The sequence below is a fragment of the Salvelinus sp. IW2-2015 genome, linkage group LG14 (assembly GCF_002910315.2).
Source record: "Salvelinus sp. IW2-2015 linkage group LG14, ASM291031v2, whole genome shotgun sequence".
Lineage (NCBI taxonomy): Eukaryota > Metazoa > Chordata > Actinopteri > Salmoniformes > Salmonidae > Salvelinus > Salvelinus sp. IW2-2015.
Genome location: NC_036854.1, coordinates 38251566 through 38269758, shown reverse-complemented (window position 1 = coordinate 38269758; position 18193 = coordinate 38251566). Strand labels below are relative to the sequence as shown.

The window sequence follows — 18193 nt, the reverse complement described above, 5'->3', positions numbered from 1 at the left end:
TCCATGATGTCAAACAAAGAGGCACTGAGTTTGAAGGTAGACCTTGAAATACATCCACAGGTACACCTCCAATTGACTCAAATGATGTCAATTAGCCTATCAGAAGCTTCTAAAGCCATGACATCTTTTTCTGGAATTTTCCAAGCTGTTTAAAGGCACAGTCAACTTAGTGTATGTAAACATCTGACCCATTGGAATTGTGATACAGTGAAATAATCTATCAGTAAACAATTGTTGGAAAAATGACTTGTGTCATGCACAAAGTAGATGTCCTAACCGACTTGCCAAAACTATAGTTTAACAAGAAATTTGTGAAGTGTTTGAAAAACGAGTTTTAATGACTCCATCCTCAGTGWATGTAAACTGGTGTATATGACAATAAAACATATAGCTGTATTGTTTTTTACTAGTTAGCCGATTCAGACTTGACACACTGTACTGTTAAGTATACTTTACCTCAAGCTGAGCCGCTGGCTGTGAAAATCATTGGTTGCGTTCAATACTCCATCTGCTGTGTGTACATGTGTTACACTTACACTGGTTTGGTTTGTGTTGTCGTGTAGCTGTTATATCGGTCTGTTTGATCATGTTATCAAGCCTCAAACACACTGCTAGGCAGACACCACAATGTGTCGCTATGGCAGTATACAGACCAAGGCCAAGAATTCCTTTCTTCAACTTTATTACTTGAATATTCCCTCAACTTTTGATATTTAAATTGGGAAAGTGGGTTTTTAACTTCACTGTTCATTTAACTTCCCTCAGTGGTTCGTGCCTAGGGAGTAATCAGCAACAGAATCAGCATGCAAATTGAATCACAATCTGTGAATAAATGCATCCACTCTTTATGGTTTTCTCTTTCTAGATGATTTAATATTTTGGTAATACCACCCCTCCACCTGCGCTGTCAAATCTTAACACAGGGGATCTGAGGAGTCTCAGCGCATGCAACCAGAGATTCCTCCCACTGAATTAATGGGAAAAGTTAATTACAGAATAAAAAAAAATAACGCTCTCGATGAAATCAGAATGCCATCTATTTAGGGAGAAGTGTTCTGTCTTTTGAAAAGCCTTCATTTGTATTCCATTGAGCGCGATTCAATCATCATTTGAAATTTCATTCATTTGTATGCTTTTTACCTTGATAAAAGAGAATACAAGTTTGTCATTGTAATTATACAGTTTAATGGATGGATTCTAAGTTAGCTTCAGATAAGTTTCGGTAACTTTGTGTGGTTAAGAGATGCGTGTTTTTTTTTCTTCATGTGAGGGGGATAGCACAGAGTTGTTTGTAATTTTGGTCTAAATGGAATCATACACATACAGACATATTTTAGTCCAAAAGCAATTCCGATGACGTCTTTCCCATGGCCTGAACACATTTATCAAAAGGCTGTGTGGATCTGTATTGTCTGGTTTTGTCAGACATACAACAGTAAGATGGTGTCTCCACACACAGTAGCAAATTAATATGAATCGCCAAGGAAATTAACAGTGAAAAGGCATTGAATGCAGAATTGGTCTAAAACAATATGTTGTAATACCTGGCGGTTACAATCAGCACGTCTTGTCACTCTGAAGTTGAAGATTAAAGAACGATGGTGGGTGTTGAATGTGAGAATCACTGCTATAGGCTCTGTGGATTGTACTGTATGTAGTACAGGAAGAGAGACATACTGTGTTGTCTGAAATAGACCATGATTGGTTCTGAGATGCATCAGACACATTCTTCTCAGAACAAACAATGTGATGAAGTCCATTCAGGAACTACCCGTCTCTCATAGACCCATCATTGCTTCTTGGTCTTGAAGATTTTATAAAGAAGTTGTTGCAAAGGGAAGCCTTGAAAGTATGCTTGTCATTTACAACACATGATGAGAGCAGTGCTTCAAGGTCAGGCTTTTGTTATGGAGACTTAGACACATCGTTTTGATTGATTTCTAGATAGATAGTATAATAATGTTTCTTAAGAAAACCTTAACTGAGAAGCCAGGTCAGTGAAAACCCAGTGAATCTACTTTGAAAAAAGTTTTGTAAACCATTATTTGACAGACATTAAAGCTTTGAGAAGGAAAAATCCAAAATGCTGCATAGCTAAAATAGATACTTGTGAATTCACATACTGTAGTCAGGGGTTGATGAGATTCACTTGTAAATCGATACTTCTTAGTTAATTCGTTCACAAAAACATTAATTTGCAATGACCCTGGAGGGGTTCTCTCCCCCCTTCTCTCTTTTCTTCTTGCTCTCCTTCGCCATGTAACTATCAACTACTACATGTGTGCAATATTCGTTTTCTCATATGCCCTTTACTGCACCATTACGATGTGAATAAGGTCCATAACATGCATCTTATGATCACCTTCTTGTATTCAATGCAATAATTGATTACCTTGGTCTTTAATAAAAGCCCAATTTAAATCTGATCAATGTTGTAAAGTAGCAATGTGCTATCCCAGTTATCGCAGTTATTTTTCATCATTTTGATTGAATTGTGAAGTGCCTGCTTTGTTATGGTGATTTGGCCAGTGATGGAGATTCAGCCAGTTATTTTATTGACATGTCTTTAGAAGGAAATGGAGCTATATTTCACTGATGACCAACTAGTTAGATTTTAATGACCCAGGGTGACCATTCCCCTTGTCCTTGGTGCACGTCAACAGTTCTGAACTGCCATGAAAGACCCATTGTCAAGTAGCTAACATGACTTGTTGTGTGAGCCCAGTAAACATCAGGAATTTGTAATAGTACCTTTTGAAAACATCCAAACGTTGCCAGCGTGACTGAAATGAATAGCAGTCCATTCAACATGCAAACTATTCAACTCTTCAGAGGAAAGGTTACGTTTCTGTCCACCTCACCACAACCCCTAACTGAACTCTACTGGAAATTGCTCATATTCATTGACTTGTAAAAATGTATTTACTTTCCCCCCCAGACTTGGTTTCTCTTTTAGCTGAAGATCAAGACTAAATATCAGTGGTTAGGATCTAAGTATCAGACATAGGAGCTGAAATCAAAAGCACTGAGGTTGGTTCATCCATAGTCATTGTAGCATTTGAAAGCTGAATGAATCGATCTTTCTTTTGGCGAAGACGCTGTTGTACTAAATGCCAGGATTCTATCATCGGGAATAAAAGAGCTGACAGAGTCAGAGAGAAAGAGAGGGACAAAAAGAGAAAGAGGGAGAGGTCGAGAGGGAGAGCAGGGAATCTAAAAGCATTTCAGATCTCAGAAGGAGTTGAAATCAATGCGTAGCCCCAGTTTTCAGAGCAGATAAAAAGGACCTGCTGTCTCAATTGCCTGAAAACTACTTCTCACTTCGATTTATTTCAGCAGTCGGCTACATTAACGCTAAATGCAGCACGCGAGGACATCACATACTTTGATGTTCTGAGCAAAATGAAAAGCACTAATGGACATTCTTCTATACACACACACACACACACACACACACACACACACACACACACACACACACACACACTGTAAGGCCCAGATTCAGCAGTAGGACTCTGAAGATATAACATAATTTCTTTCAAAAAGCAAGCTCACTGTCAATTTACTTATTATAGAACATATTCTGTGATAATATAATGTGCAGTGTGTATATGTGTGTGTGTTTGGTGTGCGCTTGCTCATTAATGCGTACATTAATGTATTTTCCGGCCATATTCGACCAATAAGCCTTTACAGTTGGACTGATAAGAGAATACTTGCTACAGTACATGACAGTATGGTAAACTGCTGTACCTAGCCATTTAATAGAATGTGATTCATATTTACTCTCTAATGGCTCTCATAAAGAAGACTGTCCTCAGATTTCTGCTGACGGCTCTCTCCTCCGTGGGTGGACGGACAGTATTTAACGCATGTTTTTCTCAGGAGAGACCTGCTCTATTTCCCTCTGATGTAAAGTAAGGTGGTAGAAGAGTACACAACAACACGTTTCCAGACCCATGTTTTAGTTTTCCTTCACCACAACTCTCCTCCAACAACAAGCATTTGCATATTTTTCACTTCTTTTTGATCAGAGATATACAGTGGATTCGGAAAGTAATCACACCCCTTGACTTTTTCCACATTTTGTTGTGTTTCAAAGTGGGATTAAAATTGTAATTGTTGGAGAACGATCTACACAAAATACTGTGTAATTTCAAAGGGTAAGAACAATTCTAACAGTTGTAAAAGATTTATGAAAAATTTAAGCACTAATATATCTTGATTAGTATTCAACCCCCTGAGTCAATACATGTTAGAATCACCTTTGGCAAGAGTCTTTCTGGGTCTCTAAGAGCATTCCACACCTGGATTGTGCAACATTTGCCCCTTTCAAAATTCTTCAAGCACTGTCAAATTGGTTGTTGATCATTGCTAGACAACCATTTTCAGGTTTTACCATAGATATTCAAGCAGATTTAAGTAAAAACTGTTACTTGGCCACTCGGGAACATTTACTGTCTTCTTGGTAAGCAACTTCAATGTAAATTTGGCCTTGTGTTTTAGATTACTGTCCCGCTGAAAGGTGAATTGAAAGCAGACTGAACCAGGTTTTCATCTAGGATTTTGCCTTTGCTTATCTCCTTTCAGTTTATTTTTTATCCTGAAAAACTCCCCAATCCTTAACGATTACAAGCATACCCATAACATGATGTAACTACCACTATGCTTGAATATATGGAGAGTGGTACTCAGAAATGTGTTGTATTGAATCAGCTCATGTTGCGCAACATTTCTATAGGCTGTTAAGCACATTGTTTATATTTACAACAGGAGTATAGCCTACCCGGCTGGCATTAAAATGAACCACGGGGAAAAGCGTACTCCATTCCCTATTTAAGTGCATAGATTACATGTATTTTTTCCCGCTGCCTCTGTTTCGATACAGGTGCATGATAATGGTCCATTCTAAATCCAAACAAATGTCACACACATATTATTTAGTATTATGTAAAGACAAGATTAAATCAAGAATAGTCTGATGGGTGACAATATTAGCCTATCACTTGTGAATGATATATTATCGCTTGTGAAGGATGCCCAGCATAAGAAACAATACTTTGTTTTGTGAATCATAGTCACACACCTCATGTAGCCTAGCCCATAGGCCTATATGTTTTAAAAAGGTTTGTCTCATAATTAAAGTGGCCAAATAACTTCTTAAAATTAAGCACATTAATCCGCTTTACATGGGGTGTAGAGCCTAACTGGCATATAAAAGAAATGTTCCTTTTTCAGGACCCTTTCCAAAAATCCAAATAACTTCACAGATCTTTATTGTAAAGGGTTTAAACACTGTTTCTCATGCATGTTCAATGAACCATAAACAATTAATGAACATGCACCTGTGGAACGGTCGTTAAGACACTAACAGCTTATAGACGGTAGGCAATTAAGCTCACAGTTATGAAACTGTACGTCTGGCACCTGTTGGATCGCAGGGTGAGGGCTAGGGCCATTTCCCCCAGAAATGTCATGGAACTTGCAGGTGCCTTGGTGGAAGAGTGGGGTAACATCTCACAGCAAGAACTGGCAAATCTGGTGCAGTCCATGAGGAGGAGATGCACTGCAGTACTTAATGCAGCTGGTGGCCACACCAGATACTGACTGTTACTTTTGATTTTGACCCCCCTTTGTTCAGGGACACATTATTCAATTTCTATTAGTTACATGTCTGTGGAACTTGTTCAGTTTATGTATCYGTTGTTGAATCTTGTTATGTTCATACAAATATGTACACATGTTAAGTTTGCTGAAAATAAACGCAGTTGACAGTGAGAGGACGTTTCTTTTTTTGCTGAGTTTATAAGCAGCGTGTGAGTTTCAAGTTTGGGGAAGATCATTTTAACCATAACAATGCACCATTTGCGCTTATAGCCTAATACCATGTGCGCATTGCCGCATTTATAATGTGAAGAAATAGCCTAATACTTTAGAACTTTCAGCTTACAATGTTGATAATGTGTTGCGTCAAAAAAACTTTTTTATGCAATGTGGCTGACGCAACACACTAGTGGTTGTATTAATTAACTGTCCCAGACTGTTTGTAATATTTATTTGTCGCACAGAATAGAATAGGATGACTTTTATACTATGGGGGATAGTAGATTGACATAAGCTAGTGCTTTTGCTGTTCGTTAGGCCTACTCATCTTGTTGGCTGACGAAAAGTAAATGTGGACAGTTCATCCAATATCTTCAATATGCACATCAGAATTGGATAAGGACACGCACAGTTGCGTCTCCAAAGTGTCTGTCTTCACTTGTAGCCTGTGAGAAAGACCCAATCACGTGACGGAGAGCCGTGTGAGTGAGAGACTCTTCGGAATGCCCAGCACACTCAGGGAGAAGGGCACAACGCAGCACTCCGGGCCGCAAAAGGCATGGATTCTTTTAGGGTGCATTACGGCCACAAATGGGATGCCACTGAACTTCGAGGCATTATCAAGTGCTTGTCAAATTGTGAATGAGAGACTATTGGAGTGTGCACATCCTGCAAAGAAAAAGCAGCGCTCATGCCTTTTCAAGTGACTTTTTTCAAATCATCATTAGAGTCTCAGCCTTACAATGTATTCAAAATCAAAACATGTAGCCCAACATTTGTAGAACACCTAAAGTTACATTAATAACTCTAAATGAACTATATAGGAGGACCTTTTTCCTTGTTAACCGCTCAACACAGAATAGCCGCCGCATGTGAGCACTCCCTCAAATCGTTTGGAGAAAATGTTTATTTTTTATTTAGCTTTGTTCAATTGTATTCATCATACTATAACATAATATAAAGTAATGCCACGGAATTATATGCAAATCTTGTCTGCTAAATTAACTAGTGTAGCCCACAGCCATTTGGCATAGCCACTTCAGGACCTAAGGACAACTCAGAGTATGCTATTCTGTTCTTCTGAAATAGTCTACATTTTCATCAAATCATGCTTCTTTAGACCTGTCTAAAGTACATAATGGATTTATTGTGAATGTGTAGGCTATATTATATGGATTTATTCAACTTTTTTAAATGGCTTGTAGGCTATGTGTGTAAGCCAGGAGATGCTAAATGTGTTTATGTTAATTAACGGTCAATTACCGTGAGACCGACAGTTATTTGCTTGCCACTCACCGGCTGATGTAATTTCGGGACCGCCACAGCCCTAGTTGATCCATCCTCATTTTTTTCCTTTCACAGCCGTTAAACGCTAACTGTTTTAGTTACCATTGGCCTCATGGTGAAATCCCTGGGCGGTTTCCTTCCTCTCTGGCAACTGATATGGAAAGGACACCTTTATCTTTGTAGTGACTGGGTGTATTGATACACCATCCAAAGTGTAATTAATAACTTCATGCTCAAAGGGATATTCAATGTCTGCTTTTTTGTTCTTGTTCATCTACCAGGTGCATTTCTTTGCGAGGCATTAGAAAACCTTCCTGGTCTTTGTGGTTGAATCTGTGTTTGAAATTCACTGCGCGACTGAGGGACCTTATAGATAATTGTACGTGTGGGGTACAGAGATGAGGTAATCATTCAAAAATCATGTTAAACACTATTATTGCACACAGATTGAGTCCATGCAACTTATTATGTAACTTGTTAAAAACATATTTACTCCTGAACCTATTTAGAATTGCCATAACAAATTGGTAGAATATTTATTGACTCAAGAAATGTCAACTTTTCATTTTTTATGAATTTGTAAAAATGTCTGAAACCATTATTCCATTATTTTACATTATGGGGTATTGTTTGTAGGCCAGTGACAATAAATCTAAATTGAATCAGCAAAATGTGGAAAACGTCAAGGGTTGTGAATACTTTCTGAAGGCTCTGTACATGTTGTGTCTTTACCTCCTAGAATGAGTAGTGTATAGTTCTAATAACTGACATATTTTCCCTGTGAATCACTGAAATGTAATGCATGTCCACAGTTGTTTTCCCCCAATACTATTTGTTGTAACGATGTAGACATCCTTATCAGAAATGTATTCTGTGTTATTTAGTTGGAGCAGGGCATATAGGGGCAGGCAACAAGCAGCTTTTTTTCTTTTAACAAGCAGCGCTATGCAAATCAGAATCCTAATGAAAGCATATCTCTGAGCCAAAGCTTGAGAGAATAAATGCCTTAATTTTCACAACATGGGGCCAGTCGCTGGTGAATTTACTTTTTGAAATACACAAATGACACAGCAGAACAGATTCACGTTCATTCCCCCTCTAGAAATAATTTGTTATGACTATCTCAGAGCAATGTAAAACAACATTGACAAAACATCGCCCCACTAACCTAACCCAAGCATCTCAAGTAGTAGTGCTGATCTGGGATCAGTTTTGTCTTTTCGATCATGATGATTAAGAGTATATGGACAAGAAGGACCTGATCCTAATCAGCACCGATACTCTGAGACGCTTTGTGAAAACAGGCCCCGACCTCAGTCTGGTCTGTTTGATGTGGTGTTCCCCTAGGTTCAGTACTCGGCCTCGTTTTAATCCTGGAGTTGTTCTCAGTCAGATCAGTGCAGGGCGATGTCAGCTCAGCTCAGCTCATAGATGGCGGTGTCTGATAAGCACGTCGTCTTATCTCTCCGGCTGCTCTAAGACTCACCATGGCACCGTGGCTTCTGTCAAAATGAAGTAGTGGAGACAGACAGACGCACAAAGACAAGGTTTCCCAGTGTGTGATGCAGATCAGATAGTCTCTCTCTTTGCTGAAGGAAGGAAAGAGAGGATAAACCATGTGAATGGGGTTCACCCAGGAGTTTTACTACACGCCTTCCATTTCACCACTCTGCTCTAACTGACTGCTGCCGTGATCAGCCTTATTCCATCTGACTAACCTTTAATTAAATAGATGGATTTCATTGTAAATGAGTGGAGACTGTAAGCAGTGTGTAGGTAGTGTGGTATCTGAGACCTATAAAACGCTGGCTTGGACCCAAACTTGTTCCTGGGCTTCCCCTGTGTGCACGTTTTTAGTTTTTTGCTCTAGCACTACACAGCTGATTCAAATAGCCAACTCATCATCAAGCTTGAATGATTTGAATCACCCGTGTAGTGCGAGGGGCGCCAGGACCAAGTTTGGGAAACCCTGTACTAGAGTATGGGGGAATTCAATACACTGTGTTATGTAATTCCGAATGACATATTTATGTACTTTGCACTGTGTGCCCAAGTTAGTGTAACGGTTGTCGAAACGTTGGTTATGGAGTTTATATAGAGCATATATTGTGTGTAACTTTCTTTGTATATTTTCATACAGTTGATTCTCCACTAGTCAGCACCACTACTTTTATGTTTTAATTTTTTTATTTCACCTTTATTTAACCAGGTAGGCAAGTTGAGAACAAGTTCTCATTTACAATTGTGACCTGGCCAAGATAAAGCAAAGCAGTTCGACACATACAACAACACAGAGTTACACATGGAGTAAAACAAACAGTCAATAATACAGTAGAAAAATAAGTCTATATACAATGTGAGCAAGTGAGGTGAGATAAGGGAGGTAAAGGCAAAGCTAGTGAGGGAGATAAGTGTTTCCAGTTTCAGAGATTTTTGTAGTTCGTTCCAGTCATTGGCAGCAGAGAACTGGAAGGAGAGGCGGCCAAAGGAAGAATTGGTTTTGGGGGTAACCAGAGAGATATATCTGCTGGAGCGCGTGCTACAGGTGGGTGCTGCTATGGTGACCAGCGAGCTGAGATAAGGGGGGACTTTACCTTGCAGGGTCTTGTAGATGACCTGGAGCCAGTGGGTTTGGCGACGAGTATGAAGAGGGCCAGCCAACGAGAGCATACAGGTCGCAGTGGTGGGTAGTATATGGGGCTTTGGTGACAAAACGGATGGCACTGTGATAGACTGCATCCAATTTATTGAGTAGGGTATTGGAGGCTATTTTGTAAATGACATCGCCGAAGTCGAGGATTGGTAGGATGGTCAGATTTACGAGGGTATGTTTGGCAGCATGAGTGAAGGATGCTTTGTTGCGGAATAGGAAGCCAATTCTAGATTTAACTTTGGATTGGAGATGTTTGATGTGAGTCTGGAAGGAGAGTTTACAGTCTAACCAGACACCTAGGTATTTGTAGTTGTCCACATATTCTAAGTCAGAGCCGTCCAGAGTAGTGATGTTGGACAGGCGGGCAGGTGCAAGCAGCGATCGGTTGAAGAGCATGCATTTAGTTTTACTTGRATTTAAGAGCAATTGGAGGCCACGGAAGGAGAGTTGTATGGCATTGAAGCTCGCCTGGAGGGTTGTTAACACAGTGTCCAAAGAAGGGCCAGAAGTATACAGAATGGTGTCGTCTGCGTAGAGGTGGATCAGAGACTCACCAGCAGCAAGAGCGACATCATTGATGTATACAGAGAAGAGAGTCGGTCCAAGAATTGAACCCTGTGGCACCCCCATAGAGACTGCCAGAGGCTCGGACAACAGACCCTCCGATTTGACACACTGAACTCTATCAGAGAAGTAGTTGGTGAACCAGCCGAGGCAATCATTTGAGAAGCCAAGGCTATCGAGTCTGCCGATGAGGATGTGGTGATTGACAGAGTCGAAAGCCTTGGCCAGGTCAATGAATACGGCTGCACAGTATTGTTTCTTATCGATGGCGGTTAAGATATCGTTTAGGACCTTGAGCGTGGCTGAGGTGCACCCATGACCAGCTCTGAAACCAGATTGCATAGCGGAGAAGGTATGGTGGGATTCGAAATGGTCGGTAATATGTTTGTTGACTTGGCTTTCGAAGACCTTAGAAAGGCAGGGTGTGCGGCAGCTCATGCTTTTCACTGGACCAAGTTATTGTAATAACATCATTAGCGTTTGTGTGTGTGTGTGTTTGTGTGCGTGCTTGTATGCGTGTGTGCGTGCATGTGCGATTTTCCGCCACTAGGTGTGCAGCGCGGTGCAGAACCAGGACTTCACTCTGATCGAGGACTACTGCCTGGGTCTAAAGACTCTGCTCTACCTGAAGAGCATCGAGGAGCTACAGGACTGGGATGGCCAATCACCTCCCACATTGCGCCACCAGAATGGCAAACCTGTACCGCGACTGGAGGAACTGGTGGGCAAGGTGAGTGATTGACAGCTAATCCAACCATTAACTCAATCTACCTGTACACACTTACCCATTAGCATTGCACTGTGACTGCACTTCCCCTTCACTACTCCTACACCCCTCCATTTACTTGGTCCTATTATCAGCTTGGTCCTCTTGGTCTTGATCCCTTTACCCATCCATTATAAACCAGACATCATTTCAACAGCAGACGACATGCAGGCTTTTAGTTACTGCATTACTAGTATTACTGGGACACATCTGTACCTGTGTATTTACATCACACTATTGGTGGCAGCCTGGACTTTATCACATTGCAATTACTGCATTGTCCACACTGAATGTTAAGTGCTCTGTTCTATTCAGAGCTACAGCTGATTTCAAGGCTGCTGTTTAGTCTTCCAGCTAGCAGGATCTGACTCACTGAAGGAGCTCACAGATCAACCTTCTGAGGGATGGTTTAATATCAGATTTGAATCAAAAGAGGTGGCTTTGTCTGAAATCCCCTCCTATAATAACTTGGCTAAGAGCAGGTGCTTTAGTCACTGGTTCTGGCACTAATATAAATGGCCAGACATGCCTATGATGAATAGCTTAGATACTATAAATTCAAATTCAAAAAGCACAGACGGTGAGGAAAAGTCCTAATGGTTTATTATTGTTAGTTTACTTTGAAATAGAACATCAATCATTCTCGGAAAACGATTTGTACAAGCGCCGTCTTAATCCAATGCCAGTCGTTCATAACACAATACAAAATAAAAAAAAGTCTCAAATCAAATTTGACAAAAGGCAATTGTCAAAACATTCCCTCTATTAGGTTTTACAGTCCACAATTCTGCATTTCTACAATCTCTGTCATATTTATGGGAAAAAGAGAAAATAAATGTGAAATGCCCAGAATGAATGTAAATGAGGGAAAATACAACTTCAGTCAACTCTTTTCAGCATTCCAGATTAGAGGTGGTTATCAGATCACAGGCGTGTGGGTTCTACACCAACCGAGGGAAGGCTATAAAGCTCCAGATTCACTACAGTCCTGACGACGGGACATCTCACCGCATCGCAAATGCAACAGTTGAAATGCTAATGCTAAATGAGTGGAGGAGTGGAGGATGAGAGAGGAAGGAATACATGTGTAGGAGGTGAGGAATTTCAGAAAAGTGGAAACAGTAATTCCCTCATCTGCTGCTGTATTAACTCGCCATTGTTGTGGATAATTGTCAGCACAACAACAACAATTATAGCAGAAGAGGTAGTGGTGTTGTCTTGAAGCTGAGAGAGAGGAGAAGGTAGAGAGAGTGTGTGTGTGTGTGTGTGCCTGCATGTTTTTTTTTGTTGTTTTGTGAAGCTGTGTGGTGTCATGTAGAAACATTGTCCCAGACATGGAGAAGCAGCCTGTACATCACATCTCCCTGGGGCAACGTGGTGCTGGATACACTGACTGATACTAGTGCACGGTGACACCAGGAAAGGACGAATCACTCACATCACCGGCTCTCAGCTCTCAGGCGACAACATTAACCGGAGTAGTTTTTATACAAAAGCTTTGTTCTGGCTTTTACTTAGAAGGAAATAAGGCTTTGTGGACTCTTTTGGACGTAGCTTTTTTTTAAGGTCAATTCTCAGCTCTCACATAAGTCTGTATTACATAGTATGAAATAGCTCTGGGCCCGGTTTCCCAAAAGCATCTCAAGGCTAAGTTCATTGTTAGAGCCTTCGTAGGAGCATCGTTAAATCTCCAAGGTGTTTTCCAAAACCAATGTTATTAACGTTGCACTTGAAAACGCTCGTAATCTAACTTCTGCCTCAGACCACTCGTAGAACAGCTAGTGCTTCGTTAGATGCTTCTTTAACCTCCCGCGTCACTTTATACACAAAWGATCACCGCTAAACATAGAATTACATGGTTTATCCGTCTACCTGTGACCGCCGATAACCTCAGAACAAAGTTGACTYCAACAAATACAATGTTGCTAATGTCTTTGCAATTGATACAAGCAAGTGAAATATAAAAAGATGCTTGAAATGAAAATAGAGATGACTGCATTCAAATATAAATACAGTAGGCCTATTTTAATCGTGTTGAAATACATTTCATGTTCAATCAATTGAGTTCTATTTTTCTTCTTCTGGGCTACTGCCTATAACTTGTTTCAATATATTTAATGATGTGTATCCTAACATTTGCGCAATGATGTGCCAAATCTGTGATTTTGTGCATTTTGGTTGGGTAAGTATTAGAATAAGCCACCTCGGTATTTGCAGCCGTAGGTAGTAATACACTATATATACAAAAGTATGTGGACACCCCTTCAAATTAGTGGATTCAGCTATTTCAGCCACACCCATTGCTGACAGGTGTATAAAATCGAGCACACAGCCATGCAATCTCTATAGACAAACATTGGCAATAGAATGACCTTACTGAAGAGCTCAGTGACTTTCAACGTGGCACCATCATAGGATGCCACCTTTCCAACAAGTCAGTTCGTCAAATTTCTGCCCTGGTCAACTGTAAGTGCTGTTATTGTGAAGTGGAAACATCTAGGAGCAACAACGGCTCAGCCGCAAAGTGGTAGGCCACACAAGCTCACAGAACGGGACCACTGAGTGCGGAAGCGCTGAGCTCGTAAAAATTGTCTGTCCTCGGGTGCAACACTCAAACCAAATCAAATCAATTTTATTACAACACATGCGCCGAATACAACCTTACAGTGAAATGCTTACTTACAAACCCCTAACCGACAGTGCAATTTTTAAAAATACGGATAAGAGATAAAAGTAACAAGTAATTAAAGAGCAGCAGTAAAAAAGAACAATACAGTTGAAGTTTACATACACATTATGTCAAGCAAAGAGGCACTGACTTCTGATTTCAACTGTACATGTAGGTAGAGTTAATTAAAGTGACTATGCATAGATTACAACAGAGAGTGGCAGTGGTGTGTAGAGGAGAGGGGGGGGGGAATGCGAATAGTCGTGGTAGCAATTTGACTAGATGTTCAGGAGTCTTATGGCTTGGGGTTAGAAGCTGTTTAGAAGCCTCTTGGACCTAGACTTGGCGCTCCGGTACCGCTTGCCGTGTGGTAGCAGAGAGAACAGTCTATGACTAGGGTGGCTGGAGTCTTTGACAATTTTTAGGGCCTTCCTCTGACACTCCTGGTGTAGAGGTCCTGGATGGCWGGKAGCTTGGCCCCAGTGATGTACTGGGCCYTTCGCAKTACCCTCTGTAGTGCCTTGCAGTCGGAGGCTGAGRAGTTGCCATACCAGGCAGTGATGCAACCAGTCAGGATGRTRTCGATYGTGCAGCTGTAGAACCTTTTGAGGATCTGAGGACCCATGACAAATCTTTTCAGTCTCCTGGGGGGGAATAGGTTTTGTTGTGCCCGCTCCACGACTGTCATGTTGTGCTTGGATCATGTTAATTTGTCGGTGATGTGGACACCAAGGAACTTAAAGCTTTCAACCTGCTCCACTGCAGCCCCCTCGATGAGAATGGGGGCATGCTCGGTCCTCTTTTCCTGTAGTCCACGGTCATCTCTTTTGTCTTGATCACGTTGAGGGAGAGGTTGTTGTCCTGGCACCACACGGCCAGGTCTCTGACCTCCTCCCTATAGGCTGTCTCGTTGTTGTGTTGTCGGCAAATTTAATGATGGTGTTGGAGTCGTGCCTGGCCGTGCAGTCATGAGTGAACAGGGAGTACAGGAGGGGGCTGAGCACGCACCCCTGAGGGGTCCCTGTTTTGAGGATCAGTGTGACGGATGTGTTGTTACCTACCCTTACCACCTGGGGGCGGCCCGTCAGGAAGTCCAGGATCCACTGTTTTCTAAACTGCCTCTGGAAGCAACGTCAGCACAATAAATGTTTCTTTGGGAGCTTCATGAAATGGGTTTCCATGGCCGAGCAGCCGCACACAAGCTTAAGATCACCATGCACAATGCCAAGCGTCGTCTGGAGAGGTGTAAAGCTTGCCGGCATTGGACTTTGGAGCTGTAGAAACGCGTTCTCTAGAGTGATGAATCATGCTTCACCATCTGGCAGTTCGACTGACTAATCTGGGTTTGGCGGATGCCAGGAGAAGGCTACCTGCCCACTGTGCCAACTGTAAAGTTTGGTGGAGGAGAAATAATGGTCTGGGGCTGTTTTTCATGGTTCGGGCTAGGCCCCTTAGTTCCAGTGAAGGGAAATCTTAACGCTACAGCATACAATGACATTCTAGACGATTCTGTGCTTCAGCTTTGTTGCAACAGTTTGGTTAAGGCCCTTTCCTGATTCAGTATGACAATGCCCCTGTGCACAAAGCGAGGTCCGTACAGAAATGTATTGTCGAGATTGGTGTGGAAGAACTTGACTGGCATGCACAGAGCCCTGACCTCAACTCCATTGAACACCTTTGGGTTGAATTGGAACGCCGACTGCAAGCCGGGCATAATCGCCCCAACATCTGTGCCCGACCTCACTAATGCTCTTGTGGCTGAATGGAAGCAAGTCCCCGCAGCAATGTTCCAACATCTAGTGAAAAGCTTTCCTAGAAGAGTGGAGGCTGTTATAGCAGCAAAGGGGGGACCAACTCCATATTAATGGCCATTATTTTTGAATGAGATGTTCAACGAGCAGGTGTCCACATACTGTTGGTCATGCAGTGTATCTCTAGGAGCTGATCCGTCAGTATTGTGAAATAATTATAATGTTATGGTAATATTTGAATAGAGAAAGCTAATCCGAGAGCAGCACTGCCTTTCTTTCGATCCTATCAGTATGACACATGCTTCAACGGCGTGCTTAGCGACCGTTCTCTCTGCGTGGTGTTTTAGGAAACGCATGTTGCATCTCCGGCTGTTGTAGGAAAGATGCATTGTTAAAGCAGGAAAATATCGGTATCAGGAAACCAGGCCCAGGTCTTCTACTTTTAGTTGGGAGATTTCAGACGTTGCGTTAGTCGGCCAAAAATATGACATTTGTTTTGTTTTGTTTTTGTATCGGTGGATAGGTACAGGTAACTGCCAAAGTAAAGGAAACACTTGAGTAAATTAGGGATTTGAAGCATATTGAAAGCAGGGTCTTCCACACAGGTGTGGTTCCTGAGTAAATTAAGCAACTAACATCCCATCATGTTTAGGGTCATGTATAAAAATGCCCAGTTGCCCATTATTTTGGCTACCATGTCTAGAAGAGGAGATCTCAGTGACATTGAAAGAGGAGCATAGGGGGTTTTAAGTGTGTGTGTCAAATCAAATGAAATTGTATTTGTCACATGCTTCATAAACAACTGGTTTAGACTAACAGTAAATTGCTTACTTACTGGTCCTTTTCCAACAATGCAGTTAAAGATAAGCAACATTTTAAAAAATGGTGTGTGTGTCTCAGTCACCAGATCTCAACTCAATTCAACTCTTATGGGAGATTCGGTAGAGGCGCCTAAGACAGCATCTTCCAACACTATCAACAAAACACTAAATTATGGATTTWTTTTATGGAAGAATGGTGTCACATCCRTCCAATAGAGTTCCAGAAACTTGTAGAATCTATGCCAAAACACATGGAATCTCTTGTGGCGGCTCGTGGTGGCCCAACGCCCTATTAAGACACTTTATGTTGGTGTTTCCTTTATTTTGTCAGTTACCTGTAGATAGGAATGCCTCATAGCGTTCATGGAGGCCTGGTGTACAGAGCTAGCCTGGGCCCTGTCTTTGACTTAGTGGACAGTATAGATAGAAAGTGACATCTCACCTGTGTTTGTGTGTAGGGCAGCTGTTGCCGCGAGGCAGAGGAACAGTGGCATTGACCCAATGAGACAAATACACCAAGCACACCATGGAGGGAGGGGGAGGGGCAGGATCACATTACTTACAGTACAGTCAAGACCAGGGTTTGTGTATGTGTGTGTACGTGTTTAACTATAGTAAGCTGTACGAGAGTGTGTGTGTGCACGTGTGTATGTGAGGGTTATTGGGTGGGGGTGGGTGGGTGGGTGGACGTGTGCGTGCTTCAGAAAGTCAGACTCAAAGGTAGAGTAGTCGGAGGGGGAAAAAAAGGTTTGGTAGAGAGACAGTGAGGCTGTGTGTGTCAGAGTGCACAAGACATTTGCGAGAAAGGTAGAGAAAGAAACCTCAAATGGAAAAAAAGAGAGGTAGTTAGCGAGAGACGGAGCTCATAAAAGAGAAAAAGAAAGTGAGAAGAGAAGTCACTGTCACTGCAATTCCCGGGAATGTCAGTTGATAAAAGGAGTAGGAGCGTTCAGCTAAAGACTTATTTTTTTCTCTCTCTCACTGTTAGTATAAGTAGTGAGAGAGAATGCTGTCTCAAATAGTCTGCCTCGGTGGCAATCCATGCTCTCTCATGGGATGATCTATCCRTATTTCACCGTTTAGAGTGTGGAGTCCAATTTCAGTGAACTTCAGTCCTTCATAAGTAATTTAAGAAGTAGACTGAAGTTACCTCAATGGAAAATCAAATAATTATTTTGGCTGTGCTTCAATAGTGGGTGGCTCCATCAAACAAATTCATTTTTTGGGCTGTGAACACAGGTTCATGTACAACTGTTTGCACACAGTCAACAGTTTTGGCTGGACTCTGGAACATGCAAATAACATGCCAGACATAAAATCTCTGCTACTGCAAAAATAATAAGGATAATTTTTTCAACTTTTATAGCGCTTTTAAAAGAATAACAAAGTGCTTTAAAACACACAAAAAAGACTTGAAGAACAACATCACAACATCATGAGATGGACAGTCATTATAAAGTTCATGTCTTGAGTGGTCATCTGAGGAAAAACGAAAACATTTATAAGAAATAAATAAAGAGCATCATGTCCAGGGGGTGTACTTCTCCATCAAGCTGCCTCACGCTACAGAAACAGACTCTTACTTTACTGCAATTAAGAATGCACTAAGCACACGCCTGATATGCAGTARATACTGGGTCACAGCATCAGCAGAAACATGGAGTGCATGGTGCAAACTGAAGTGCAGACCCATCACTCTACTGCATGGTGATTGCAACCCTGTGAGCTGACAGTAACAGTTAGGCTTATGAGATGCTAGCTAACGTGTGAAGCTAACATGTGCTCCGTGTGGGACTGCTCATGCCCCAGACGAGAGGCTCAGCACCACAGGTATTTGTTAGGCAGCAGGCTGGCTGGAAC

At 41.6% G+C, this 18193-nt stretch overlaps 1 protein-coding gene across 1 annotated transcript in view; it reads left to right on the top strand.

Moving 5' to 3' along the window:
• The window catches only part of dpyda.1 (dihydropyrimidine dehydrogenase a, tandem duplicate 1), a 200903-nt gene that overhangs the window by 171968 nt on the left and 10742 nt on the right, over window positions 1-18193 (top strand). Inside the window, exon 20 of the mRNA XM_024000164.2 lies at window positions 10878-11057. Within this exon, the coding sequence (XP_023855932.1) occupies window positions 10878-11057 (180 nt within the window). The remainder of the gene's footprint in view (window positions 1-10877; window positions 11058-18193) is intronic.